General features: G+C 45.5%; 1 protein-coding gene across 3 annotated transcripts; it reads left to right on the top strand.

Annotated features, from left to right (window-relative positions):
• The first annotated feature begins 354 nt into the window (after positions 1-354).
• On the top strand, positions 355-27,941 carry ATP6V0A4 (ATPase H+ transporting V0 subunit a4). Of its 3 annotated transcripts, none has more exons than XM_065627026.1 (21): positions 355-662; positions 2,532-2,716; positions 3,222-3,300; positions 4,124-4,218; positions 5,234-5,359; positions 5,752-5,846; positions 6,899-7,025; positions 7,622-7,704; positions 11,892-11,985; positions 13,081-13,293; positions 14,297-14,447; positions 15,229-15,368; positions 15,678-15,835; positions 16,291-16,384; positions 18,179-18,297; positions 19,247-19,463; positions 21,095-21,202; positions 23,046-23,180; positions 24,139-24,256; positions 26,269-26,440; positions 27,541-27,941. In XM_065627026.1, exons 2-21 carry the CDS (start codon positions 2,600-2,602, stop codon positions 27,632-27,634), a joined length of 2,535 nt encoding a protein of 844 aa, XP_065483098.1. In that variant the 5' UTR covers positions 355-662; positions 2,532-2,599; the 3' UTR covers positions 27,635-27,941. The 3 variants fall into 3 exon arrangements, with proteins under 3 accessions (XP_065483098.1, XP_065483099.1, XP_065483100.1); XM_065627027.1 differs by having other exon boundaries at positions 355-775; XM_065627028.1 differs by lacking the exons at positions 24,139-24,256; positions 27,541-27,941 and having other exon boundaries at positions 26,269-26,386.

Below are 27,941 nucleotides of genomic sequence, written 5' to 3'. Positions count from 1 at the left end.
AACGCGCCTCTGCTGACTGAGCCCCTGCCCTGTCTTTGCTGTGAAGTTCTGCTGGTCCCGGCTGCAGGAGAATCATTAATCTCCCATTGTTTCCCTGCCCTTTCCCGGACTGCCCTTGGTGAGGAAAAAACATTGAGAAGCAGCGCAGGAGTTTTCCACCTCCCTGCCGACTGATCCTCTGTCCAGGGCTCGCAAATGAGTTTTTATGGGTTTACAGCTCTCCGCATACAGCAGGTTGCAAAGGTTCTCGCTCGTTTTGGGGTGGCAGGGGCGGTGTGAGCCGGCATGCCCTGTCTGTTATTAGTCTCAACAAGCCGTGTGCTGCTGCAACACAGCTTGCACTTGTCGCAGACCTGAGACAGGGTTTGCGTCCGAGCCAGCAAGCGCTGGGTCCAGACCACCCAGGGGTTTATTTCGAGACAAAAAAGGGTTTTCCCTTTCTCTGGTCCAGACCAGTTCTGACCTTAAAAGAAAAGGTTTGCTGTGCCCTGTGCGAGACAGGAGAGTTGGCTGGGGCGCTTCGCTCGCCGGCGCGGTGCCTCCATCCATGCCAAAGCACAGCCCCGCTGTCACCGCCTGACGCGACCGCCAGCCAGCCGAGGGGGCAGCTCGCCCCTGCCCCGCGGAGAGGGCCTGCCGAACAGGAGCGCGGTGGCTGAGAGGTAAACCCCAGCGACAACTTTCTCCAAAGCAACAGCACCAGATTTACCCTGCCCGAAACCTGGCGCGTTCGAATGCAGCGCAGAACTGCTGGAAAATAGCGAACGGGGATAGCGTGAGTGGTTTCTCAGTTAACTGTTCTTCTGCCAAAGCAAAAAAGTTGGGGGTGTGGGAGGGTGTTGGTACAGGCATGGCTGGCAGCAGGTGCCTTTGGGCAAGCCTTCTGTAGCTGCAGGAATAGATGAAAGGCGAATGCTCTGCCTTCCTCGGAGCAGGGCTGGAAAGAGTTTCCTGGCTGGAAAGAGGTTTCTCGTTTTGTTTTTCATATTTCTCTCATTCAAAATCAAGATGAAAGTGAGCAACAGGGTTTTTTTCACTAACTGATTACTAAGTAAGAATATAACCCTGGTTTTGGATGGTTTGAGCAGTTTAACTATGATATTTCCAAATATTTCATTTGAGTTTTGTTCTTTTAATTCTAAGGTTTTAACATTTTTATGGAAGTTAACTGCAGCTTTAGAAATACAAACTACTTTAAATTACAGTCTCTCCACACTTCTCAGTCTAAAGAAGTTAAGGTGGGACATTTTGATGATGATTTTAAACTTTTTCAAAATCAGAGCTAGGGAGTTTTTTTACTTTCTTGCATGAGTTGTGGGAGATTCTTGCAGCTTTTCTGTGGGTTTTTTTTCTGTGAAAAACATAGTTTGCTGAAAAATGTCCAACCGACTTCAAAGATTATATCCTTACTCAACTCACTGGAGCTGGCTCATATGTTTTATTTTAAACAAGCTGCTAGTTATCACATATTATATTTTCAACATTTTAAATCATGTCATGAATGGGTACAGAGAGTAAGACAAGGAAAACTCAGGACAATTGAGCAGATAAAAACAAGCAACTATGGTGCTCCTGTTAAACAAGCCTTTAATGTCTTGCAAAGTGTTTCTCTCACATTTAAGATAAATCTTTCATATGTTATAAAAAAAAATTATTAGAATCCACATTAAAAAAAAATGTTTCAAGACAAGGTTCATGGAGAGATAGAGGGTTAAGTGCAATTGACTTCCCATCCCTGTCAACAAGTAGAAGTGAAGATATAAAGGGATTGTGTTTCGATATTTATAAAACGTAGGCTTGCTACAAAATTAAATGCATGCAAGAAGTGGATCAGGTTGCATGTTTTTCTCAGGGAAATAATTACTGTATTTTTGCATGCAAAACAGTAAATTTTGTGCAAGAATGACTAAAGGCAATTTGTAAGTTCAGGTTACTCAAAGTAAATAATAAGCGTATGGACAGAAGGAACTTTTATGAAATGCATGGTATTTTGTCTGTCTTGTTTTGAAAACAGTCCTTTATGAGGAGAAAATGCTTTTTAAATCTTGAAGTTTGTTTTAATTTAAATAAAATAGTTATCTTCTTCCCATCCCCATATAAGATGCTCCAGATGTGTTTGCAATGTGGTGTTCACACAACCAATGAAAGTGATAAAAACCAGTCAGGCCTCTTTCATCCATCTAACTGCAAGGTCAGATGAATGATTTTTCCTCTGTGTGTTGTGGAAGACAAAGAGATATTTAATCCTTCACAGGCTCAACATCCAAATCCCAAATAAAGGGTCTGAAGCATCTTTGCCCAGCAGAGGACAAGGCAGGGTATTTGCTCATCATCTGTCCTAGGGGACCAGTGGCTCTCCTTTTCCCTGTGTCACACACATACCTTAGCATCCATTGTCATACTGGTGGGGTAAAACCTTATATGGGTCTGAGGAGGCTTTTAGGAGGTGAAGAAACCCTTTTGAAGGACATGATGGGCAGCAGTGGGTTAGCTTCCAGCATCTTGACTCACTGATCCCAATGTTTCCACAGCGCTTAGCACCTTCTGTCTCTGCCAGCAAGGCCCTCACGGACCCCCAGCTCAGAGGAGGGCAGGCAAAATGTCCTCGGTCTTCCGGAGTGAGGAGATGAGCCTGATGCAGCTCTTCCTGCAAGTGGAGGCTGCCTACTGCTGCGTGGCTGAGCTCGGGGAGCTGGGTCTGGTCCAGTTCAGAGATGTGAGTAAGGGCCCAGCTAGCACGTTTTGCTGCGGGAGGTGCGCCCTGGGTTGTGCTTGTCCTTCCTGCAAAGCGCTTGGGGAAGGTCCACCTGCAGGGTGGTCAAAAAGCCCATGGAGAGAGCGAGACTTCCCCAAAGCTGATCTGAAAGCCAGTCACCATGCTGAGACCCAGCCTGCTCCTGAGTCCCTATTCAGTGCTCTGCACACTCTGTGCACAACCTTAGGACGATTCCCTCCACCCCCAACAAAGGGGAGTCTCTCCATGACAGTCCATCTATGACTGACTCCTGCTGCCACAAGAAGGCTGGGTGGAAATGAGCCTGGTAAGGCCACGATGTCCTTGGCCCTAAGGAAACACATGGTATTGTCCTGCCTCTAGGAGTCTGTAAGATGCAGCAGTGTTGGCCATCTGCACCAAAGGCGTTCGGTCTCTGCTGATGTTAAAAAAGAGCACAGCAGCGTACAGCCTCCAGCCTCAGGCTTGTTTTCCCTCCTGTTTTTAGCTGAATGTGAATGTGAGCAGCTTCCAGAGAAAGTTTGTGAAAGAAGTGAGAAGGTGTGAATCCTTGGAGAGGATCCTGCGTAAGTAAATGCCTGTCAAATGCAATCGGCTTCCTGCCAACTGGTGGCGTGGGATTTATTTCTTTGTTAAGTGCTCTCACACTGTGGAACAGAATTAGTGGCAAAATGGTGATGTTTTCATCTGAGCCCCTGGAAATGTTTTGCATGTGTCAGCTAATTACTGCTTTCCCCCATATGGGCAATAAATTGTTGCTCCTGTTTTGAAAATGGTTAACTGAACTGGAAGGAGGAGAATTAGCTTATATGAAATCACAGGATAAATCTGGGGCTGGGCAGGAGGCTAATCCAGATAACCTGACTGTAACACCCATGCACTAGCCCTTGGCATACACTTCCTGTGGCCAAAGACTTCAGCCTGGGGGCAAAGCCTTAAAACCCAAGCAGCGGAGCTCGTGGCACCTTGTGTCCCATGGACGTGTGTCCTGTGAGCTCTGCACTCCCCCCACCATGACACCAGTGCCCACAAGAGCCGCTGTGACAGCACCTGCCATGGCTAGAGTGGAGGAGTGAAGCCTGAGCTTGCTGCGTGCCTTGCTCGCTGCCCCAAGCAAGGAGGTGCCATGCTGGCTGCAGGGCTGAGGGCTGTCCAGGGCATGGGGGTGGGAGCAGCCATGACAAATTTGGGAGAAACAGCATCCTCACCAAGAAAGAAGGCTGCTAGGCACTCAGGTCTTGATGGCTGTTTATATGCACTGGGATGATGGCACTTGTATATTGCTGCCCCCTGTCAGATGTCCTGACAGGAGTTTTAGCAGCAGCTGGTGACTGGGATGATGCTGCAGGCATGACCCTGTATAAAGATGTCTGTGTCCTTTCCTTGCAGGTTTTCTGGAAAATGAGGTGGAAGGCAATGTTGAGATAGTCAAACTAGAAAAGTACCCAGAGACGCCCCTGCCTCGGGAAATGATTGATTTGGAGGTACAGAATTTGAAGCAGGATTAGGAGAGACGGAAGGGGATGTTCACTGGGGTGTCTGGGTGCCATGCTCGATACAGCCCTCCCTGGCAAAGAAGGACCTGGTGACTGAGGCTGGCACAGCTCTCCCTGCCTGGAAGGTGCTCCCCAGGTTGCTGTCTCAGCAGTTAGGTTAAGGCTGGTCTTGTTGCGTGTTCCTAAAGGAGCCCAGTCTTTTTAACATCTCCTGTGAAAGCTCTGATCCAACACATAACTTCCACAACACCCCCTTCTCGTCATCCTGTAGGTGAGAATAACAAGGTTTTTGGTGATTAACCAGGAGAGCTGATGTTAGAACTGACTTCACTGCAGAACTGTTAGAACTGACTTCACTGCAGAAAAATCCCAAGGCTTTCTGTCCTGGTGGGAGTATGGTTGTGATACAGTAATATTGTGGCCCGACAATAATATTTGTGGCTTGCTTTTGGAAATTAAGTTTACAGACTGGGTCATTCTTAAATGCTGCACATGTAGGTGACTAGGAAGGAAAGTCGTGCTCCCCAAGGGCTTCAGATTCATGAGCAAGGTGATTCCCTGGTGTGTTCCTGAGTCTACATCCTCACCTAATTTTTGGCTTATGGCTAATGAAACTAAGCTGATGGTCTTGTTGTAGGCTCCTTTAGTAGTCAATAGGCTGACAGCCAGTCCACCTGGGGCTTGAGATGTCCCACAGGGAACCACAGAATTGCTAAGACAGGCTGAGGCACCCACTTACCTGCCTGGGCTTTGGTCAGGTGAATTCTGTTTCTAATGCTAGAAGAGGGCAAAACACCCAGTAGGGATTGTGGCAATGGAAAATGAGGTGTCAGCATTGATGTGTTAATGGACTCAGTGTTAATGGATGCGTACATTGAATATTTCTAGATTTCCCCCTTGAAAAAAAAAACCAACCATCTATTTTTTGAGATTTGGTATCAGCTTGGTAAAGGGCCATTGACCTGCTTCAGAGTTTTCTTAGATGTGTTTGGACCCTAAACAGGCAGTGCTGGAGAAACTTGGAGCTGAGCTGGTGGAAGCCAACCGTAACCAGCAAATGCTGAAGCAGAACTTCCTCGAACTGATGGAACTCAAACATCTGCTGAAGAAAACCCAGGACTTCTTCGAGGTGAGAGGCCTCTTTACTCTCCCAATAGAGATATGGAAGGTTCCTAAAAATACTGACATTTTCCTTCAGTATGTGTTGCTGTTATTGATTTTTAATCAAAACCCAGCAGTCTTTACCACAAGCCAATAAGGTACATTTGCAGAAGCACTTCAGTCACTTTGGAGCCTGCATTGTTCCATGAGTCCATGGGACTCAAGAACCTGGTTCCCAGGTCTCTTTGAAAATGGGTTTTGTTCTTTTCAGTTGCCAAGATACAGTTTACCTTTTTTGCCCCGCTTTGGTCTAAATCTCTGTGGAAAGCTACCTTTGGGGGAAAAAAGGTCAGGAGGAAAATGTGAAAATAGTTTTCAAACTGGCAATGCTGAATAGTTTTTAAAATGAATGTTTTCCAGGCAGAAACCAATCTGCCAGATGATTTCTTCAGTGAAGACACCTCTGGACTGCTGGAGCTGAGAAGCGCTCCTGCCGCTGCAGCTGCCAAATTGGGGTGTGTATTGGTGACGGCCCTCAGCGTGGCCAGGCTTCCCACCTGCCCTGCCTCTCTGTGACACTATTACACTTCCTTCAGCTTCTTAGCAGAGGTTTTTCACCAGCCTGTTCAGGGTAGCTGTTTAGTGAAGGCGAAAGAGCGACTGTCCTCTGAAGTTCTCATCAAAACTGTGGTCAGGCTGTGGGTCAGTGGGACAAATGGACTTTTACTTCCAGTCCACCAATTCCAGTGAGCTTTTAGTAGGTATTGACTGGAAATTGTTATCTTATGACATCTTTCTGGTGGTTTCTGGACTCAGGCAGCTGGCTACCAGCCGGCTCCTCAGGGATGGCTGTCTAAACACAGCAAAAAGCCATGGGATTTGCTTGCACTGGACTTTGTCTGCAATAGAAAGTGGCACTAAAGTTGAGAGTTAGGGGAGCAGAAACACCACTGAGAATAATGCTGATGGTAATTCAGCAGCCAGTATAGACTCAAACAGCTTTTTTGTGTTTACCTTACCCTTGTGTTTACCTCAGCTCTGTGTGGTTAAACTCACTGATGGTGTTCTCTCAGACTGGTGTTTTTAGCTGCTTATGCTGGTATTTCTGAAGTCCTGTTCAAATCTGGTATGAGCAAAGCATATGCCTGCAGATGGCTTTCTTTGGTGGGTTTAACAGCACGTCATGGTGCCCTTCAAAGGGGCAGTCTGGTGCTTCCTGGGGAAAGAAAAATAGGAGGCAGTAAAGATGAACCACCACTGCAAAACTGCTGCCTGCTTTTGTGTGACTTTAAGCATCTCTCGGTTCCTCCATTTCTAGCCAGAATTGTCTCTTCTCCTTTTTTCTGTTGATCTGGGGAGGACTTACAATGTTTTAAAGAAAGAACAACAGGATGAAGCCAGTAGATTGAAGCTTGAGCAAGAAGGTCTTCCCTAGAAGTGCCTACAGCAGCAGCAGAGCCCTGGCTATCACAGGCTAGAAAATAAGAGATTGTAAAATCATGTGTGTTACAGGTCCTAAAAGAGTTGGAATGGGCTTGTTGTTTATTTATCTTTTAACTCTGTTCAGATTCACAGCAGGGGTAATAAAGAGGGAACGGATGTTACTCTTTGAGCGTTTGCTGTGGCGAGCCTGCAGGGGAAACATCTACCTGAGATACACTGAAATGGACATGCCCCTGGAGGACCCTGTGACGGTAAGTACACGTGTTTTTGTTTCACGCTGCTCCTTGTGTGTGTTTGTGACCTGCAGAAACCAAACTGGTGCCCTGGCTGTGCTGCGTCAATGGCTGCCTCACCAAAGCTGGGTGTCTGAAGGCAGACTGTAGAAGAAAGGTGGGGAAGTCTGAGGATGGGAGAAGGTTTTTGGATGTTGCTTTCCCCTTTTGCCTGTTATCGAGGTGGCTTCTTTTTCCTGCTTGGTCCAGGTGGATGTGAGCCGCAGCAGGGTGTCTGTGTTACAGGGACCACCAGGGAGGCGGGCTGTGGCTGTCCTCACCCAGGGTACGCCATGGAGTGTTGATTCCCCTTGGTGCCTCTGGGGTGAACCCTGTGCCCCAGCAGAACCCCTGTCCCCGACCTCTCTGCTCCACATTGCTCTTTCCCTCATAAGCCAGATCTGCTGCCTGCACCTGGTCCCTGAAACAGCATCTAGGGAAAACATTGCTGCTGAAAAACTGGGGCTGGGGGGAAAAAACCAATCTGGTGGAGACACTGATGAAAAAAACCCCACATTTTCTGCACCTGATTCTTTGCTCTAAGTGTGCTAAATTCTGCTTGAACTGCATTGCAGAGAGAAGAGGTGAAGAAGAACATGTTCATTATCTTCTATCAAGGAGAGCAGCTGAAACAAAAAATCAAGAAGATTTGTGAAGGGTAAGGCAGGCTGCTGGGCAAACCAGCCTCCTACGGAAATGTTTACCTGTCAGCCCAGGCTGGCTGAGTTTGGAGCTGGAGATCAGATCTCAAGCTCTCCCGTTGTCAGCTCTGCCATGGAGCTCCCCTCAGCTCTGCTGCTCCGAATAATGAAAGATGTCCATCACCTTGGCACTTGGAAATTGAAATCCTAAATTTTCCAAAGTGACTTAGAAATCTTGGGAGCTTCAGTTGCAAGGTTTTTAACTTGGCACATTTTAAAGGGGACTGTTTTTTAAGAAGTACTGAACATCCTTCCCCTGAAAATCAGGGGCCCTAAAGTGGGCACTGGGAATGTGGTAATACCCGACCTGCTCTCAAGACTTCCTCCGTTTCTACGTAAAAAAGATGATGTAGTTTATTCAAACCTTTCCCAAGGCCTTTGGGCAACATCTGTAATCAGAGACAGAGCCCAGAAGAGAAATGAAAGCTTCATGCAGCCTGACTTGTTTCCACCCTGCTAAGCATCTTGAAAATATAATTCAGGTTGGATATTTTGTTACTCTTTCATAACACTGATGACTGATGGGCTTTGTTGCAGTGTAAATCAGATTAGACGGGGGGATCTGTCTGCTGTCACCAAATCCATTTCAGGTACAACCCCGAGGCCAAGCGGGGCCAGCCAAGCGCCTGCAGAGTGCAGAAGGTCGCAGGGAGGGGGTGAGCAATTGCTCCTACCTGACATGTGTACTCAGGGCAGGTCTTTCCTTGCATCCTGCCTTTAATCAGAATAAAAGCAGGAAGACCATTCATCCAGCTGGGAGAACTGACTTGGGTCCCGTGAAGTGACAGACCCCTGGGGACTTGTCAGCAATTCCTGCATTAGAAATGAGGCCTTCCTAGATGCCTTCTAGAGGCAGTGGAGGGCAGTGCTCATCCTGAGAGCAATTCAGCCCTCCTGAGGTGGGCATCTCTCTCTATGAAGCAACCAGGAGAGCATGGACAGCTGAGGGGAAGAGTCCCAGCTCTCGGCCACTGATTTCTGATCGTGAACCTCAGAGATGGAGGGAGTTTTGCCATCTGCACAGGATCAGACTGCTGCGGCCAGTGGTCTTTAAGCTTTCAGTGAGCCTCTCTGGATTATAATTTCCTGCTTATTTCCCATTTCCTTTGCCTGTTCAGTAGCCTTTTCTTCTGTACTCATGAGCAGTTGCTGCTGGTAAATGCTTCCTATTGCATTTGCCCCTGTGCTGATGGCCTTGCAAGTTGCCAGGCCATACATTTTGAGTTGGCTGGGGTTGCCCAGAGTGCTGCAGGCACTTAAGTTTGGATTTTTTTTTTTTCCCTGCAGCATTTTAAATTCCCTGCAGTCAAAAGCCCAGTACTTTTTTTGTGGGGTGGGAGTAAAAGAACAGGCAATGCGATGCCTGTCAGCATTTTCATTATTGAACCCAGAATCATCCAAAGTGGAGGCATGACCTTCTGCAGTGGGGTGCAGCTGGGAGCGGGGGGCCAGGCAGCACTGGAAGTGTGAGCAGATCCCTGCAGGGTAGGCCAAGATGTGCAATGAGCTAGTGGCATGGATGTGGTGGTAGGTTCATAGAAAGGAACTTAGACTGGTTTCTCTCAGCCTTTGTAACTGAAGTAAAACATACTTACCTAAGATAAATTCACAGGATGTCCTTTGCAGGGCTAGTGCACTGGTTTTTGTTTATTGCCAGCTAATCAGGCTACACTTAAAATCATCCTTTCTGTCTTGTCTTCCTCTCTCTCAAATTTTGGTCTGGTCCATCTTCAAGGCAGGGTTAACTATACCTAAAAGCAGATGGCAGTGTCATTCCAGCGCCAGCAGGACATTTTGGCTTAGCACTAAGTCATCATTCATGACAAGTAAATATCCTGCAAAAAATCATGCGATTGGTATAAGCCAGTCTCCTGCAAGGCAGGCTAAGATTTGTTTGCAGAGCAGTGTGCCTCAGGTTACGCTTGTAGTCCCAGCTTGACTCTAATTGGTAACATTAGTCTGCCAATTTCATGAGCATTAAGTCCATGCACAAATTTATTAGTGAAAGGTGTAGAGGGAGCAGGGAGGAGGAAAATGTAAGAATTTTTCTTTTCCTCCTTTTCTTGCAGCTGCCTCAGTGCTAATGTGAATACTAAACTGGGTTTATCAATATAAGGATTCCCTGCTGAATTCTCCTGGAGCTTTAAGAGACGTCTGTGCCATGAGGGCAAAGCTGATACTCAGTATGCAAAATGGCTGTTAAAAGATCAAAGCAACACTGCTGCAATAACGTTATTTGAAACAGGGGAACTGTACAGCATGGAGGAATAAGCTTTCAAGTTTGATTAAAAATCCTTATTAAAGATGAACTAAGAGTTGTGAAGAATAAGAAGATGGAAATAATTAGGTAGGGTGAATAGCCTTTGGAAATGAATATCAGGTGTTGAGCGAGGAGCGATTCAATTCTGGAAAGGGAAGTTTAGCTGAAGAGCACGTGCTGTCATTACACACAGCTCTGGGCTGATCTCTAGGAAACCACTCTGTGTTTTTTTCAATTTGCAACTGTCCTCACTTGTGTGTGTGGTGGAACTGATTTTGGAGAGCAGGTGGTGATATGTTCTGTGCTCAGACAAAGCCAGAACATGATGCTTATCCGTATACAGAGCATGCAAGTTTTTGTCTCTTAAACAGGGATAGGCCCCTATGACCCTGTTACATCTTCTTTTAATTCATCTCACGTGCAGAAAGGCAGCCCTTCAGCAACCCTAACTCAGCATAACTCCACGGCAGGATGGTAGAATCTTATTGCCTTAGGTGGGCAGAAGATCTCCATTCCATAAAGAGGAGTGATCTCTTCCTGCAGACCTGTTGGGGCAATATTGGAGGATGACATTTATAATGCCTTTGAAGTGGCAGGGCTGGCACAAGCGCTAGACAGTACTGAACAAACCCAGTAGGAAAAAAATGGAGAGATCTCTGCTGATTTTAGTTGCTGCAGCACCTCAGCTCAGTCAAAGCTCATAGGTGCAGAGCCTTGCAGCATTGCACCTTGTGACCTGCAAGGTCCCAGTGGGAACTCCTTGTGCCTGCTCTTCATGCGTGAAGTATACACTGGGACCTGTTTTGCAGGCAGGACAGGTAGCTGTGCACTTTTCAGAGAGACACGCAACTCATTTATTTCTAACGGGTGGTATTGGGTTCATATAGTGGCTTTACAACACCGCAGTGTGCTGTACTAGTGTAAGCAGCTTTACACTAATATGAACTGGCAGCCGTGATGGAAAAGGTCATGTTGCGTGCTATAGATGAAGCATTATGCAACACCTGCATAGACATAAGACCTTCACTTACATATTAGAAGCCCACATTAGTCCTTATTATACCACACTGAACAAACCAGCTGAATCTCACAAATACAGCCTTGGGGGTAAGTTTATTAAAGCATTTATATTGGCATGGCCACATCTAAGTGGACATAACAGATAACACCCTCAGTTGTTTCATCCTTCCCTCACTCCCAAGCTATCTAGCCAAACGGACGGACCAGAAGCCAAGAGCTGGCTGTGTGGTCATCCTCCTTTTTCTTTTTATCCTGGAAATACACTCGTGGATGGTTTTCGTGGGTTTGGGGGATTTTTCCACCCCCTCAGGGTTATTTACTTACACAGCCTGCAGCACGAAGGCTGTTTGCTGTGCAGCAGTAGCTTAGCTGATGCCCTCCCCCAGTGCCTGCGAGAGGGTAGTGCAGGGACAGGGACGTGGTATTTTTCCAGCCTCAGTGCAAGAGGGCCATCTGTTGGCTACCGTGCTATCGGGGATGCCTTTGCCAGGGTGGTGGTGAGGTTTTTTTTTTGGTGACTCTTAGCAATTCGAGCAGCTTGTGGGCACAAGGGAGGTGCCTGCATATTAGTGCTGACCATTGTACAGTATGATGTACCTTGTAGTGGTTTTTTTGTTTGGTTTGGTTTGGGTTTTTTTAGCTAGAACAGGCGAAGGGATCCTTTTTCTCATGAAGAGATATTAATAAATGTGCCTTTTTGGACCTTTCTGGGAGACCAGGCACAGTTTTGTAATATGTAACAAGTGTATACTACTTGGTAAAGAATAAAGCCTCGTATCCCTGCCTTTGATCTGAGAAGAGTCCAGAGGAAGAAAAAGTCAGTCAAATAAATGGTATTTCTCACTTTTGTCTTACTGAGACTAGATTTCGTACCACAGTCTATCCCTGTCCAGAGTCTGCCACCGAGCGCCGAGAAATGCTTGACGGAGTCAACACAAGGATCGAGGATTTAAACACAGTAAGTGCCAGTGGCTTTACTGGGATCTGAACCCTGCAAGTGGAACCTCCCAGGTATTTGTCCTGTCTGAAACCCTGTGGCCGTGGCCAGATCCCAAGCTTGTTTTGAGACCTGGTTGTGCAGAGCTGGCTGGGGATGAAGCCACCAGCCCAGGAGTGGTCCCTTTAAATTAGATTTCCTTTACCAAGGAAATTGTGGGGTGCTTGTCACACTAGCACTGGAAAGCCAAGACTGCTGTTATAGAAGAGCAAGTCTGCAACCTCTTTACCCCAACATTTAACACATGGTTGAAAATTACGATTTCAGTTGCTATGGGTGCTTGGTAGCTTGTATATCCATATACTGTATCAGGACACCTTTTGGAGGGACTCCTGCCTGTCATCTTTGTATTGTCACACATGACAGTCAGCATATCTCAAGGCAGGAAGGAACGGATACCCTGTTTGCCTGAGGTGGCCCATCTTGCAGTTGACATCCTGTTGTCACCCCCTCTGTGGATGCCTGTGACTGACAAGCCTGCACGCAAGCCTGCTCCCAAACTGCCTTTCACTCCTGAGCATCATGGACAGCTAGGCTTCTTCAGTGCTTGTAGGCCACACAGGTTATCTTCCCAACATGTTATCTCCATCTCTTAGGTAGCAGCACTGTGATGACCACAGGATGCATGGAGGTCCCACCGGGGCCATGAGCTGTAGCTCTAGTAGGGCAGGCACACTCATGGATGTGATGTGCCCTAAATTGGTGGCACAGAGATGCCTACAGGAGATGGCGGGTTGAGGGGCGCATGGTGAGATGTGACCAGTCTGTAAGCTACTGGGTAAGGAGACAATGCCACAGCGCAGTCACTCCTGATGATCTCCTCTACAGTCACAGAGGCTCAGGGCCATGCAGGCAGAGTCCTTAGTGAACAGCATTGTGCACCTGGTGTCAAGTGTTGCTGTGTCCAGACCTGCACACACTGGCCTCCAGGACTGCCCACACATTTATATGGATCACTCCCTTTCTGCAACACTATTCCGCCTGCCAAATAACTGCTGAATAGACCATGCTACCTATCCCTTCCTATCTCAAGTGCTGCCTGTGCTGTGCTTACAGGTGATAACCCAAACTGAGTCCCACCGCCAGCAACTGCTGCATGAGGCAGCAGCGAGCTTGTGGTCCTGGAGGATCAAGGTGAAGAAAATCAAGGCCATCTACCACATGCTGAATTGCTGTAACATTGATGTCACCCAGCAATGCGTCATCGCAGAGATCTGGTTCCCAGTGGCTGATACTGGCCGGATAAAAAAAGCTCTCCATCAGGGAATGGTGAGGACGAACATTTTGGGTCCTTGAAGCTCTCACCCAAACTGAATTGTTTATGTGTTGAGCATATGTTCAGACTTCCGTCTGTTACCATAATGCTGGGCTCCCTTTTCTATTTTAATTAAAGTTGAGGTTGTCACATGATCACTTGGCTTCAGGGAGTTTAAGGTCAGCATTAAATCTTAGCAGGTTTGTGATCGACCCACAAGAGTCAGCAGTGCTGGCAGCTTTCCCTGAACAAATCAATAGCACAGTGTCATGGTTTAGCCCCAGCTGGCAACTGAGCACCACACAGCCACTCACTCACTCTCCTCTGGGTAGGTTAGGGGAGAAAATCAGAAGAGCAAAAGTGAGAAAACTCATGGGTTGAGATAAAGACAGTTTAATAGGTAAAGCAAAAGCCGCACACACAAGCAAAACGAAACAAGGAATTCATTCACCACTTCCCATGGGCAGGCAGGTGTTCAGCCATCTCCAGGAAAGCTGGGCTCCATCACACCTAATGGTGACTTGGGAAGACAAATGCCATCACATCAACCATCTCCCCCTTTCTTCTTCTTCCCCAGCTTTTACACTGGGCATGATCCCATATGGTATGGAATATCCCTTTGGTCAGGTTGGGTCAGCTGTCCTGGTTGTGTCTCCTTGAACCTTTTGTGCACTCTGATCCTACTCATTGGTGGGGCAGTATAAGGAGCCAAAAAGTCTTTGACTGCATAGCAACAACTAAAACATCAGTGTGTTGTCAACATTATTCTCATACTAACTCCAAAACACAGCACTATATCAGCTACTATAAAGAAAATTAACCCTATCCCACCAAAAAGCAGGACACACAGAAAATAGAAAAATCTGGATATTAGAAAAAGAGTTGAGATACAACACCCTTGAGCCCAGCTTTCATGTTGTTGCCTGTGCATGTTTGGACACAGACCATGGTGCTTTGGGACTGATTCTTCTCTGCTATCCACCCTGACTGTGTCTGTCCTTGTCACCGGGTTTGCAGGAGCGCAGTGGCTCTGCTATGACCCCTATCCTGACTGCCGTACACACCAAGATGGCACCACCCACCTTCAACAGGACCAACAAGTTCACGGCTGGATTTCAGAACATCGTGGATGCATACGGTGTGGGCAACTACAGAGAGATGAACCCAGGTGAGAAACACTCAACTACCTGCACATGGCTTGCTAGAGCCAAAGTAAAGCCTTTGAGCTCCATCACTATCCTAAAACATGTGCTCATTGCTGATTGAGAAATCTGAATCATATTTTCTTCTGGTAAAATTTATACTGTTTGATAGATAGGCATGGCTTTTCTCAGGTGAAGAATTCAGCTGTTGGTCTTCAATGACTGATTGTGACAAGAATAATGAACTACGCAAACACAGGATGGGGAACAAATGGTGAGGTAGCAGCTCTGAGGAAAAGACCTAAGCTCATAAGACAAATACAAGTTGAGCTTATAGTGCTGAGGCAAAAAAAGGCCTGAAGGACCTGAGAAAAGTGTGAAACAATGGTAGAGAATCTCAAAGAGACCACTGAGAAATGAACAGAAACCTAAAAATGGGGGGCCATGGGAAAGGATTGGATGAATTCAGGTTGTTGAGGCTGAGAAGACTGAGAAACATGGCAACAAGCTTCAAATACATTGCTCCATTGCAAAACAGAATGCAATTGTCTACACCTGGTGCTCATTATGGTGAGACATGAAATGAAGGCTAAAATTGCAAGGAAGATGCAGGTCATACAATTAGAAAATATTTCTGGTGATAAAGCCAGTTCTGCATTATATATGACTGCCAGGTGAGTAGAGGAGAGATTGTGGAGTCCTTTAAGGGCAGCAGCTGTGAAGAATGGTCTGGTGGGGTGGACTGCTGCTCTGCTGACACCTTTTTGTTTAGGAAGAGCTCAGCTTCTTGTCTTTTCCTTCCTGCAGCTCCATACACTATCATTACATTCCCCTTCTTGTTTGCGGTGATGTTTGGGGATTGTGGCCATGGCGCTGTCATGCTGGGCTTTGCCCTCTGGATGGTCGTTAATGAGGAAAGCCTTCTGGCCCAGAAAAGCACTAATGAGGTGAGTACCAGGGAGCTGGTGCACCCCATCAGCATAGGAAAAGGCTCATCATCCCCATTTCATAAAAGGGGCATCCAGCCTCCCAAAGGCTGAGTGCAGTTCCTTTGAAGATGCTTGTGAGGCAGAGATTTGGCAAGTAATTCTGTCTGCTTCTACACAGAGACCTCTATGGGCCCAAGGGACCTGGAGTTTACTATGAATAATGGTATATACATAGATTGGTACGATCGTGTCTCCTGTTGGCTGATGCCCACCATTTGGTGGGACTGCAGGTACTTTGGTCACTGGCACTGGCTTCTCCCCCTGCAGATCTGGGACACCTTTTTCAGCGGGCGCTACCTGATCCTGCTCATGGGCATATTCTCCATGTACACTGGCTTCATCTACAATGACTGCTTCTCCAAATCTTTCAACATCTTTGGCTCTTCATGGCATATCATCCCCATGTTTAAAAATAGCACTTGGAAGTAAGTAGCTAAATGTGGGAAGAACTGAAAACACACCGAATGGAGCATGTGGGCTTTGAAAGAAAGGCACAGCAACTGCCTGTGTGGGGAATGGAAGAACTCCCTGCTGTGGATGCAGTCATGAATGAATCAGAGGTTTTGTCTGACACACACAGACAAACTCACTATTGAAATGGAAATGCAGAGTCCCCGGGAACACGCCTGTTTGTTCAGGATCTGATGTGCATAAAAATCTGCAGGTGTCCGGGACTGATGCATAGAGAATTATTCAGTGCCATTATGTAGGACCCATTTATACACACACGTACACACATGCACGTCCAGGATAACAGTTCACAGAAAGACTGGAGCTGGTGACAGATATCATGGGGTAGGCCTCAGCACGTCACATAAACATACTGCAGGCTTATGCTGCGAGATTAAGCTGCAAAGGTCAATTCCCTTTTTTCTTTTAGTAAGGACGTGCTTCAGGACAATACGGAGCTGCAGTTGGATCCGGCAGTCCCCGGAGTCTACTCTGGAAATCCATATCCATTTGGAATAGATCCGGTAATTAAATTAAATTGCTCTAAGATAATTTGTATTTCAGTCCTGTTTCTATATATCAGGTACATCAGGAGTTCCCTGCACTCTCTCCTGAAGCCGTGCTCTTATCTTCTTGCTCTTTGCCTGTTCTTTAGATAGTAGTCGTGATGCTTTTCTTTGGCAATCACAGATATACATTGCTGACAATTTTGCACAGGCAGCAGCAAAATGGTAAGCAGGAAGGAACTTTGATTTCACTGGAGAGTGGTCTTGTGCTGCAGTCTCTGCTCTGTCACCAGGCTGCTGAACTCAAGTTTCCTTACTTGAGCACTTAAACTTGTGAGGTAGGTCTGGAATCAGTTGAGGCCAAAGTCCTAATTTCTATGCAGTGTATTTATCGTTTGAAGTGTGAAGTAAATGCCAGTATTAGTTAACAGATCCACATTTTCTTCCGTGTCCTATTTCCCTTTTCTTGCCGTTGTTCTCTCTTTATCGCGTATTGAAATGCAGTTGGCAACATCAGGCTTTCCTGTTTCAGTCTTCATATCAGCCAAATAACCTCTGTTCTGCTGGATGCACTCTCATTTCAGTTGCTCACACAAATAAAAACTGGCTTCCCCTGGTTTGCAGAGAGGTTGACCTTGTAGTAAGTTTTTCACAAACCAGCCTCTAATGCTCTGCCCAGGACATAAGAAGTGCAGCTCAAGAAGTCATGACAGAGGAAGATGAATTTTCTGTACATTGCCCTAAAACATCCTGAATTTAGGCTAACCCAGGCTAGCCCCTCTTCCACCCTGGCTGCTGCTTGCTCCAGGGCCTGGGGCTGGGAGGGAGGAATCAGCTGAACCAGTGCTGGCAGGGAAGGGGTGGGCTGGAAAGCACCAGCCCCCTTGTGACCCTCTCTGTGGAAATGATCTATGTCAGCTGCCCAGAAGGGTGGAAGGCTCTTTGCATTTTGCAAGTCCTGGCAGGACGGCTGGGGTATATCTTGGAAGAGAAAGTCACCTTGAACTGAGGAGGCTAGGCAGGCTCTTCCATAGCCATAGAAGAGGCAAAGCATCTTGAACAAAGTCACATAAGCTAATGTTTTGCCTTCCAAATAATCCCATTTTCCCTTCTTTCTGTGCAGATACTATACTTAATATCTGAAACATGTATCTACTTACCATCTTTGGGGTCAGAAGACTTTGGGAATCTAGGAAGTTTTAGAAGAAAAGAGAAGGAACCCTGGAGCTCTGTAGCATAAAAAGGGCAGGACTGAGAAGAAGTATATAGTTACTGTCTTAACACAACTGAAAAGCTACTGCAGAGAGGCAGGAGATAATCTGATTTCCATGACTAAAGAGCTGGAATGAGCTGGATTTTTGTTCAAACAAAAAGTTTGAATATGCTCTGCCCTTGTTACTTCTCTGATGAAGGTGGAACAAATTTCTGTGGCAGCACAAGGGATTTTCCCATGTCTTTCCACCTCTGCTAAAGGAGATGACTCAGCCTGAGGGCAAGGAATTACACTGAAAATGTCTAGGTTCTGCTGCCATCCTTTACATCAGTTCTGGAGGACTGAGGCAAAGTCAGTGCATCATTTTAAGTTCCTGTTGTTTCCTCTGTTAAATGAGAGTAATACTTTATACCTTTTAGATGAGAAGCTTGGCAGAGTGAAAAGTATTATAAGGAACATCCATATTTCTGTTACTTGCTATCTCCTTACTAGAACTGATAGGAGTAATTTGATGGCATCAAAGCAACAACTTCCACAAATCTGTTATTGAGCACACACGTGACAACCTTCTTCTTCTGTCTCTGCTTCTTTCCTCAAAGATCTGGAACATTGCATCAAACAAGCTGACTTTCCTGAACTCCTACAAAATGAAGATGTCAGTTGTCATAGGGATTGTGCACATGATTTTTGGGGTGATACTCAGTCTCTTCAACCACATGTAAGTATGTTTTGCCAAGCTCGTTGCTGCAGCACACAAGTCCTCATCTGTAGTGTCCTTCATTCAGAGAAATCCTCGTATCTTGGACCGATTACTTGAACTTTGCCTTTTCTCCAAGGCGAGTAGAAATGCCCCGTACACGGACTGGTTCACAGCGCTGTTGGTACAGAGTGCTGAGTCTGAAGGCCAGATTGATGGCCATTGTGTTGCAGATATTCTCTTGGATAAGCTTTCTTTTTCTTTTTCTCTCTTATATTCTTGATCCTGCAGAAATGCTGAAGTACACTAAATTAAAAATATATAGCACCTCCCACTATTGACAGCTTTTGTCTTGAAAGACAAACTCTTCTGCACTAATCCAAAGCACACAGAAATCTTGCACAGTATCTGTGTGTGTGTTTCACCTGATTAGTGGGCCTTTGGTCAGGATCTGTGGGTGTGCATTTCTATAACTCTCCCTCTGTATTTTGCAACACAAAATAAGAAATGGTGTTAGAGTGGAGAGGCTGAAACTACTGTCTTGAGAGACTCTTCAAAGCTGCAAGGAGTGCAGTGACAGTACAGAAAGTGTGTGCGGATGACAGAGAGGACGACTGCCCCTACAGAACCGATTCTGACCTTCCTTAGCATGTAATGCCTAACTTTGTACATTAGCCATTTCTGAAAATTGGCTTTTATTTCAATGTAGTAATCTTTTGAGGTGCTGAGATACTGGTGGTTCATGTACAAAAACCTGAAGAGAATCAGGATGACAAAGTTTTTGTATTTACATAATGGCTTTCATTGTTAAAGACTGCAATTACAGAACTCTTTCTTGGCTAGTGATATTTGTATGTTTCTTATATTATTTTGCAAACACCAAGTAGTGTACAGTACTACCATACTTGGGTGCAATTTTATGTTAATACCTAGTGTATTAATTGTAGTTATCTTTCCTGTTTCTTTCCAGCTACTTCAAGAAATACATAAACATTGTCCTTCAGTTCATTCCAGAGATGATTTTTATTATCTCTCTTTTTGGTTACCTGGTCTTCATGATTATTTTCAAATGGTGTCATTTTGATGTCCACTCATCCCAGAGTGCACCAAGCATCCTCATCCACTTCATCAATATGTTTCTGTTCAATTACAGTGACACTTCAAATGCTTCATTGTATCTGCATCAGGTATGGATCAAGCAGCTCAAATCCACTGTAGCTGGTTTTGGATTCACAGTGGGTGTTGTGGACGGTGGGCATAAATATGGGGAACAGGCTCAGAAGCTCAATCACAAGTGCCAGTCACATAAGAGAATTTTGTTCTTCTGGTATTTGTGTTGGCAGGTAGGGCAAAGAAGCTATCAATCAGTGATGCGGAGGAAACCTCATCCTTAGCATCATCTTTACAAGAATGATGATGCAATTTAAGATACTTTTGGGGAAAAAAATGAAGAGGGGTGATTAGAGATGCAAAGCTGGGTATTGCAGATGTGCTATCCTGAAGTCTTGGCACGATGCTAGCGTGCTAGAGACAAAGCATGCCTCTCCTTTCCTTGATAATTTCTTCTTTCTTCTTTGGAAAACTTGGAAACAATTTTCAGCTAAAAACCAGAAGTAGCTAGAGGATCTTCTGGCAGCTTTTTGTCTGAAATATTTCCTTTGGGGAGTTGACTTTAAAAAAAAAAAATTTAAAAAAGCTAAAAAATTTCCTCTAAGAGAAAATATCTTTTAAAGTCGTCTCTATTTATTTACTCAGAACATGGATTATGTTTTTCTTGCTTGATTTTATGTCAGCAGCATCAATGAAGAATCTGCAAGCAAATACTGCCTCCAGCCACATGTATGCGTCTACAATCTATACAGTTGCACAGTCTGGCACTTCAATGTGAGCTCGGTTTTAGGGCTGCTGGTGGTTCAGGGGTAGTAGAGAGCCCCAAGCAGTTCCAAGTAACTGCATTAAGGCTGCAGGGGAGTTTTGGAAAACACAGTTTTCCCAGCCTTCAAAAACTCACTAGATTCATGTTTTGCTCTATAGCATCCCAAAGCCTTTCCAAGATGGTAATTTTTTTTCTCATATTCCTGTCACCTTACTCAACCAGCAACTGTCTGTGCTATCCAGCTGAGTAGTCTGAATGCAAAGATCGTATGAGACCAACCATAAGGTGATCAGAGATCTGTGTCAGCTTTAGAAAAATGCAAAAGTTGTACCTTGGGGTTTTGTTTGTTTGTTTTTCTTAAAGCACAGTCATGTTAGGACAGAAAGAGGGGTGGCATACTGCAACAAGAACACCTTATATTGTGTTATCAAACCTAAACTATGGGGATTCAGTTCCCTTCTGGAATTGCAAGTGTAGAGCAAATCCTGGATTCCCTGCTTTCCAGGGGAAGACATGAATGACTTGGCTCTTATTGTAGCATTTCTGCTTTGACCAAAGCCAGGCAGACTGACTGGCTCACCCAGCAGTTAGGACATTCACTTGGAACAATGGAGATACAGGTTCAAGACAGTAACACTGGGTTTTGGCTAATCAGCCCTTTCCAACATGAAAGCCTTTCATCTCAGAGTCTCCAGCCATCTCTAGCTGGCAGTGCTTTCTGGAGTGTTAAGCAGCATACGCTTATTTTCATGTCCTTACAAGCAGAGGATACTCAACCAGTACAGAGCGTTTATCTGTTGTACAAAACAAACAAACAAACCCAAAACAAAACAAACACCACCACACACACACACACACACAAATGTACAGAATCAGGTTTCTAACCATAAGTGTAGTTGGCTAAAGGAAGTAACTTTTCGGTCTTCTTGTTTTGTGTTTTAGAAAGAAGTGCAGAGTTTCTTGGTCATATTTGCTCTGATTGCTGTTCCCTGGATGCTCCTAATTAAACCTTTCATCCTCCGAGCCAACCACCAGAAAGCACAGCGCATGGTAAGGGATGTGGATCAGGCAAGAGGTGTTCAGTAGAGCAGAGGCAAAGCTGAGGAGACAGACCCCAAAAACTGTTTGCAGAGATCTAAATCTGCTTTTCTCTGATCTCAGAGTTTCTCCAGTGATTTCAAACTGTGCTTTATGGCACATGCAAAGAGAGCACGTGTATGGACATTTGGCTGAGCCATCTTAAAGGGAAGCAGGAGCTTTGCTCAGAAGGCCATACCCTCTTTGTTGGGAGAGGAGTTAGGCTGACACTGATCTCTTTCAAGTGTTGTATCCAAAACCAGAGAATGTTTAGAAAGACTGAAGTGCTGGCAAAGCCAAGACAGGGCAAAGGACTTAGTTCCTGGCCCACAACCACCACTAACCACTGGTTGGCTGCTCTCTAGGAAGGAGGCGCCTGTGATGCTCCTCCCTCGGAGAGATCAACACTGCTTGGAGGAGAGGCTTGATTTAGAAGTTGTTGCCTGCTTTCCAACAATGCTTTCTTCCCTAAATGATTGCCTTCACATTAATGGAACCTTCCTTCCTGCGGGCTCTGTGGTTTGCCCAGCTCTTTAGTGTGTAACTGCGGCAGCTGCAATTTCCCAGTTGTTCATTAATTCTCTCCTTCATTACACTAACACGACTTTACTTGTCTGTCAGGATTTACTTCTCTTTATAGTTGGAGTTAGTGCCTGGAGTACCTTTTATAGGGCACAGATGTTTCCATTTGAAGAAAGAGATGCTGGTTGTGTTGCATGACCTTTTCCAACACAGTCACTTCTGACCTATAACTGAAAGCCAGATCCCTGGGAGACCTTTGCAGGCCTGCCTCTGTGCTGTAATTTCTTATTTTGTCATTCTTCTGGGATTTGGATGAAAACTTGACATGACTGACTCCATCTCCTGCTTTTATGCTAGTAACATCTGACAGCTTTTCCCCACCTCCTATTATTCCCCCGTATTTCTATTCCTAATTTTCATATGTTAGCCGTCTGATCACATCTTACATTTACCCAGATTTATATGTTTGCAACAAAATCTGCTCTCTATGCTGACATTCAGGTAAAGCAAAGTGAGTGTGACAATGATTACTGCTGCAATAGGAAACAATATGTTATCACGAGACCTTGCCCATGAAACCTGCTGGAAGCTATAAAGAGTGACAGGACAAAACTTGACAGAAGCTGTGAGGTCCGTATTTGGTTATGCCATATAATAGGCATATAATGTACAGCTGTTCTTATGCTGTGCTGTCATTTCTGGAGTGAGGCTCATATCAGGTTTTTCAGGCCTCTAGAAAAGCTCCGTAAAGAATAATTACAGAGAGAAGATGGGTTATTATAAGGTTTTTGTCAATTTAAAGTGAATCAAGAGATCCGAATTGTATTTCTGTCTGTATCTCAGGAGCTGTGTGACCCTCATCAAGTCACTTGATCCTTTCAGGCTCCATTTCCCTTTCACTAGGTGCTAATTCCTCTGACTTGCACCCATCTAATTGAGCTCATCAGCTTTAATGTGCCTCAGTTTTCTCATTTCTCAAAAGTGATGGATCTTCTCATGGTGGGTATAAAGAGGGCATTGTGAGACTAGAAACTATCTCCGAAGTAGTTGGAATGAGTGGGAAATGCTCTAGTATGGAAAATATTTAAGTATTATTAGCCATTTGGCAGGACTACTCAGTTTCTGTGGTTCATGGTGACTGACTATTGTTGAAATTGTCCTCATGCTCATGATATAGTCCTTCGTATGTTACCCACGATGAGATTGTTGATGCTGTTCTGTGCCATGGTCAGATTCATTTTGGTATCAACCTGTAGTGTGACATAAAAGACATGTTACATTTTGTTCCTGAAAGGTTCAGTCTCAAGCTGTCTCAGGAAACCCTGGAGGTGAAAATGAGGTAGATGTTCCAGAGACCAATCACTTCAAGAAAGCTTCCCAGGGAGACCACAGTGGTGGCCATGGAGGACATGGGGATGATGATGAAGAGGTAAGAAGATGTGGGCAGAAAACTATTCGGACAGACACAATAGTAGAAGACACAAAGTCAAGCAAGAGGCTTTTGCAGAGTTGCCAGCCCTTCTTTTTAACAAGATGCCAAGACTTACTGTTGCAATAGTTTGTATTTCCAAGCAGAGTAAGCTTTGAATTTTCACAGAATTCCTCTACATTTTTCCTTTAGTTTTACCTTGTGATGGCAGGCGTTCTTACAAACCTCAGGCTTTTACAAACTTGAAGATTTTTTTTCCCCGGGGGAGTTGTTTCACTTCCACATTGCACCTGGAGAAGGTCAAGCCTTCCCCAAGAGTCAGTGAGGTTTCCTTTCTCTAAATTGCAAAGGAGCATTGAAAAGTTGACAGCCTGTAGTGTTGGCTAGGGAGAAAAGTCTTCTTTTGGCAGGTATTGTCAAGGCCTTCTGCAGTATGCAACAACACAGTTAAAGTGACAGAAGTGTTTGTAAGAGTTGGGAGTACCAACAATATTGAGTGAGGACATGGCTGACTGTTCCTGGACACAGGGAATCTTCACAGTCTTACAAGATATGCTTATTCAGTGATATCGCCCAAAATGCATATGCCAATAGGCAGATAGTCTGAAAAACTCTCTTTTATATAAGAATTTCTGCCTCTACAAGAAATCACAAAGACGGGTAGCAATTGGATTGCCATCTTGTTTCAGATTGAAATCGTAAGGCTGGAATAAGAGCTGGTTCATGAACATTTGCTTTTCATGGGAATTGTATTTCTCTGGGGAGAACATATGGGAAGATCATAGAGAACTGACAATTTTCAAAGCAGTCTTTTTATCTGGGAACTGTCTGTGTGTTGCTCAGGACACATCAAGGAAAAGGGAGGACTATGAAGAGCCTTTGGTGGAGTGTTGCCCTGTTAACCAGGAAGCTCTGAACTAAGAACTAATAAAACATGTTCGGTTTCATGTTGTTTCAGTTCAATTTTGGAGATATATTTGTCCACCAGGCCATCCATACCATTGAATACTGCCTTGGCTGCATCTCCAACACAGCGTCCTACTTGCGGCTCTGGGCACTGAGCTTAGCCCATGCACGTGAGTGATTGGCCACCTGTTATTTACCTCACCAGCAGCTCCATGCCCGTCGCTTCCTCTGCCGGTGTTTGATTATTGTTCCGAATTTCTCCATGAAATCGAAGTTGCCTTTGTGGATGTTTGTGTCTCACAATGTTTCGCTTCAGGTCAGATCAATCCAAGCGTTTTGTGGTGTCCACCTTCAGTTTTCAGTGGTGACCCCTGGCAGCTGTATAGCAGGCAGCTCCTGGCTGCATTTACTGGCTGGGCCCCCTTTCCCACCCCTCTGGAATAGTCCTCATGGGGTGTGGTATGGTGGGAGGTGCAGCCCAAACAGGTAGTCCAGTTCATAGAGGTAAAAGCAGTATGGGAATCATAGCTTAATTTCCACAGAGGCACTTGCTATCGCCTTAGGGTGTGCAGGTGAATGTCAAAATGACTTGAAACAGTTACTTTTATTTGGTTCAGCAAATGAGAAAAAAGTTTTTGTTCAAGAAATCCTGGAATTTGTCACTTTCACTGGGATTTTTCCCAGCAACATTTAGTGGAACCTCACATTCCATGAGAAATGTACAGCATTTCAATGTCTTTTGTCTTGATTTAAGATAAAAACAAATGTTCAAATACTAGAAATTGCCTCAGGCTGATGTTTCAGATTTTCAATGACTCTAATTTTTCTGAAATGTTTTTTATTAATATTGCTGTACTGCCTCTGGCCAGGAGTTGTGCCTGACCTAAAGAACTGGGCACACAAAATAGGAAAACGAAAGGCAGGCCACGCCATGGATTGACACAGATGAACTGTACTCCTTGGCACAGAAATGAGCTTAGTAGGTGTTGAGTAGAAGCTAATGCTCATCAGCTTTACATGGAGGACAGGTATCTAAATAAAATAAACCGACTAAAAAGCTTAGCTAAGGGCCATCTTGTGTATTCCGTCAGAATTCTCCCTGGAAAAAACACTGTATTCCTTTGTAGCCTTACAAACTGGAACTGACGGGAGTATTTTTCTCAAGGGCAGTAGTTACAAGGGATCCCTTACATCTGTTGTCACCTAAAGTAACAGGTCATTAGATCTGAATATGGCTCAAGGACCAATGCCTGGCTGAACTGGTGGCTGGAGCATCTGGATGTAGAAGAGCTAAGTCCTTGCTTTTCCTGTATCACAAGAGGAAAATTGCTCAGTCCTGAATCTCTCCTGTATGACTGGGGTAGTAAGTTAGGAGTATGTTATTGTTATGTATGGAGATATACCAGTGTGGTGAATGTTGATATAAACCTGTGCAGGAAAAAAAAAACCTTTCAGAGCATGCAAGCAACCTAAACACTAATACAGCCTGCCTTGTACCTTGGGTGGGACCAACCAGTTGTTCTTTTTTTTTTTTTTTTCTTTTTCCCACCACAGCTTCTCTGTCACACCGTAAGAGTAGTAGTTTAGAGAATTACAAATATATATAATTTATTAATAATATATAAATTTATATAGAAATTATCATTTATTTAATTATAACTTACTAATGGGAATTACATATCTCCTGTGGGTCTTAGCATCAAACAGCAGAGCTTGTAACCTAATCTACAGATGTATTGACTATGTTGATTGATCACGTTCAGTGGGATTTAGCAGCAGGCAGTCCTAGAAGGCTCCACATACTGCCTATCTGCCATGTTAAAGAGGTGCGAATTAAACTGGTGATTGCATCATGCCAGAGTAACAGCAGTCTTGGTGGTGTGCTTGCATGGACTTGTGGTGCAAAGCCAAGGCAAAACAGCACTGTCAGCTTCTGACACAGTGAAGATGGGCAATGGAAAACAATCTGCATCCACTTTCCTTCCCCAGTCATCAAGAAGGGGCAGAGTGGCCATACGTGATTACTGTCATATACGTTTTACTGTCATGTACCTGATTACTGTCATGTACATTTTATCCTAGGTCAACTCATCTAACTGGGAAAAATGGGTGAGCTGCCAGACTGTGCTCTGTCTGTCCACAGCTGTTGCTCAGCACTGTTTTCCCTTTATTTCCTTTGCAGAACTGTCAGAGGTTCTCTGGACCATGGTGATGCGCAACGGGTTGAACAACAGCAGCTGGGCAGGCCTCATCCTCATCTTCATCATCTTCGCAGCCTTCGCAGTGCTGACGGTAGCCATCCTGCTTGTCATGGAGGGGCTCTCAGCCTTTCTGCATGCCTTGCGTCTGCACTGGTAGGTGGCATGGTCTTTAGGAGCTTTTCCCAAAGAGGTCTTTGGGGAAGGGTCAGGCTGTGGAAACAGATGACAACAGCCAGCTGGCCTTAGACATGTTGTGCTAGTACCTATGTGCTAGGACATCAGTCTCTCTAGGCAAATGAAGTGAGGGAGACTCCTCCAAAGGGAGGTCAAAGCTCCCTGCTCCATCTCTGAGCTGCTCCCTGGAGCAAGCTGCTTGTCCTCCTGAGCCTGTGGGGGCTGTGAGCACATGTGGCAAATGGCAACCTGCAGCTCTGCCCTGGTAAACATGCAGAGCTGCCGAGGCCACTTTGACCTGCATGGTAAGGCCTGAAGGCACAGCCACACCACTGGTGGTGTATCCCACACAGGGTTACCATCAAACAAGCCATCTGGAGACTACCTCCTGCAGCAACAGTTCAGCTGTGGCTCCAAAAACCTGCTGAAAACCTGAGTGAGCCCTTGTGCTGTTTGCCCAGGTTGAGCTCCAGGTTGTTTTGGCTTTGTGGCAAACCAGTTTTAAGTTAGCTCGTGTCTGCCTTAACCAGGCATCAGTCCAAGCAAGGGCAGCAGTGCGGATGCACTGTCAGGCTAATATGTAAAGCAAGACCGAGGTAACAAATCACCCCTCAGCACCACCATAACTTGGCATCCTGCCTGAGCACCCAAGCTGTGGCCTTTTCCATGATGTAGCATCCCACCACAAATGCTGCCCAGGCAAACTGGGGTGCAGTTGTTTGTCGTTGTGCAGGGAGAGGGAGGCATCCATCTCCCACCAGCGTGAGCGGCCAGCAGGCAGTTATCCCAGCTCTCAAAGCTGCTAGAAGCAGTTTGGCGGGCAGGCAAGATCCTGCCGACTGGCCTCACAAGAAGCATTTCCAGGCTGACTGATGGAAAGTCAAAGCGGAATACATGCCGGGTCGCTCCCTGGGCTGCCCATGTCTCACCACTGGCTCCAGAAGGAGCCTATGTTCCTGGCTTAGAGGCCACTGCCTCTTGTGTCCTCCCTTTTCCTGTGGGTGCCATGTTTCGGCCTCTCAGCTGGCCGTAGGTCCTGCTTGTGGGCAACACCAATGCCCTCCTCTTCTCCTTCCCAGGGTGGAGTTCCAGAACAAATTCTACATGGGAGCTGGGAACAAATTTTCTCCGTTCTCCTTCGAGCACATCATCGATGGCACCACAGATGAGTGAAGCCAGTGCATTGCTACTTTGCTTCTGAGACTGGGCTCTATTTCCTTGTGGTTGGTCACCCACAGGGTGGGGTGTATGGGATGAAACAGAATGGAATGTGGCCCTTGAAAGAGGAGAAGCTGTAGTTGAAAATGTCCTAGCTATGTTCGCATATACTGTTCTGTGAGTTGAGAGTTGATACTACACTGACCACGCTGGCTGGACCCCTGGCTGAGTGTGTCCTCTGATGTCTTTGCCAAGTACCCCGTCCTCAGCATCTGATCGGGTCAGCTGCTTGCAGCTTGGTTGAAAGTGGAGACACACCTTT

The sequence above is a fragment of the Caloenas nicobarica genome, chromosome 1, assembly GCF_036013445.1.
Source record: "Caloenas nicobarica isolate bCalNic1 chromosome 1, bCalNic1.hap1, whole genome shotgun sequence".
NCBI classification, from domain to species: domain Eukaryota; kingdom Metazoa; phylum Chordata; class Aves; order Columbiformes; family Columbidae; genus Caloenas; species Caloenas nicobarica.
The sequence above is the reverse complement of the archived record's forward strand: the minus strand, read 5'-3'. Positions and strand labels throughout refer to the sequence as shown.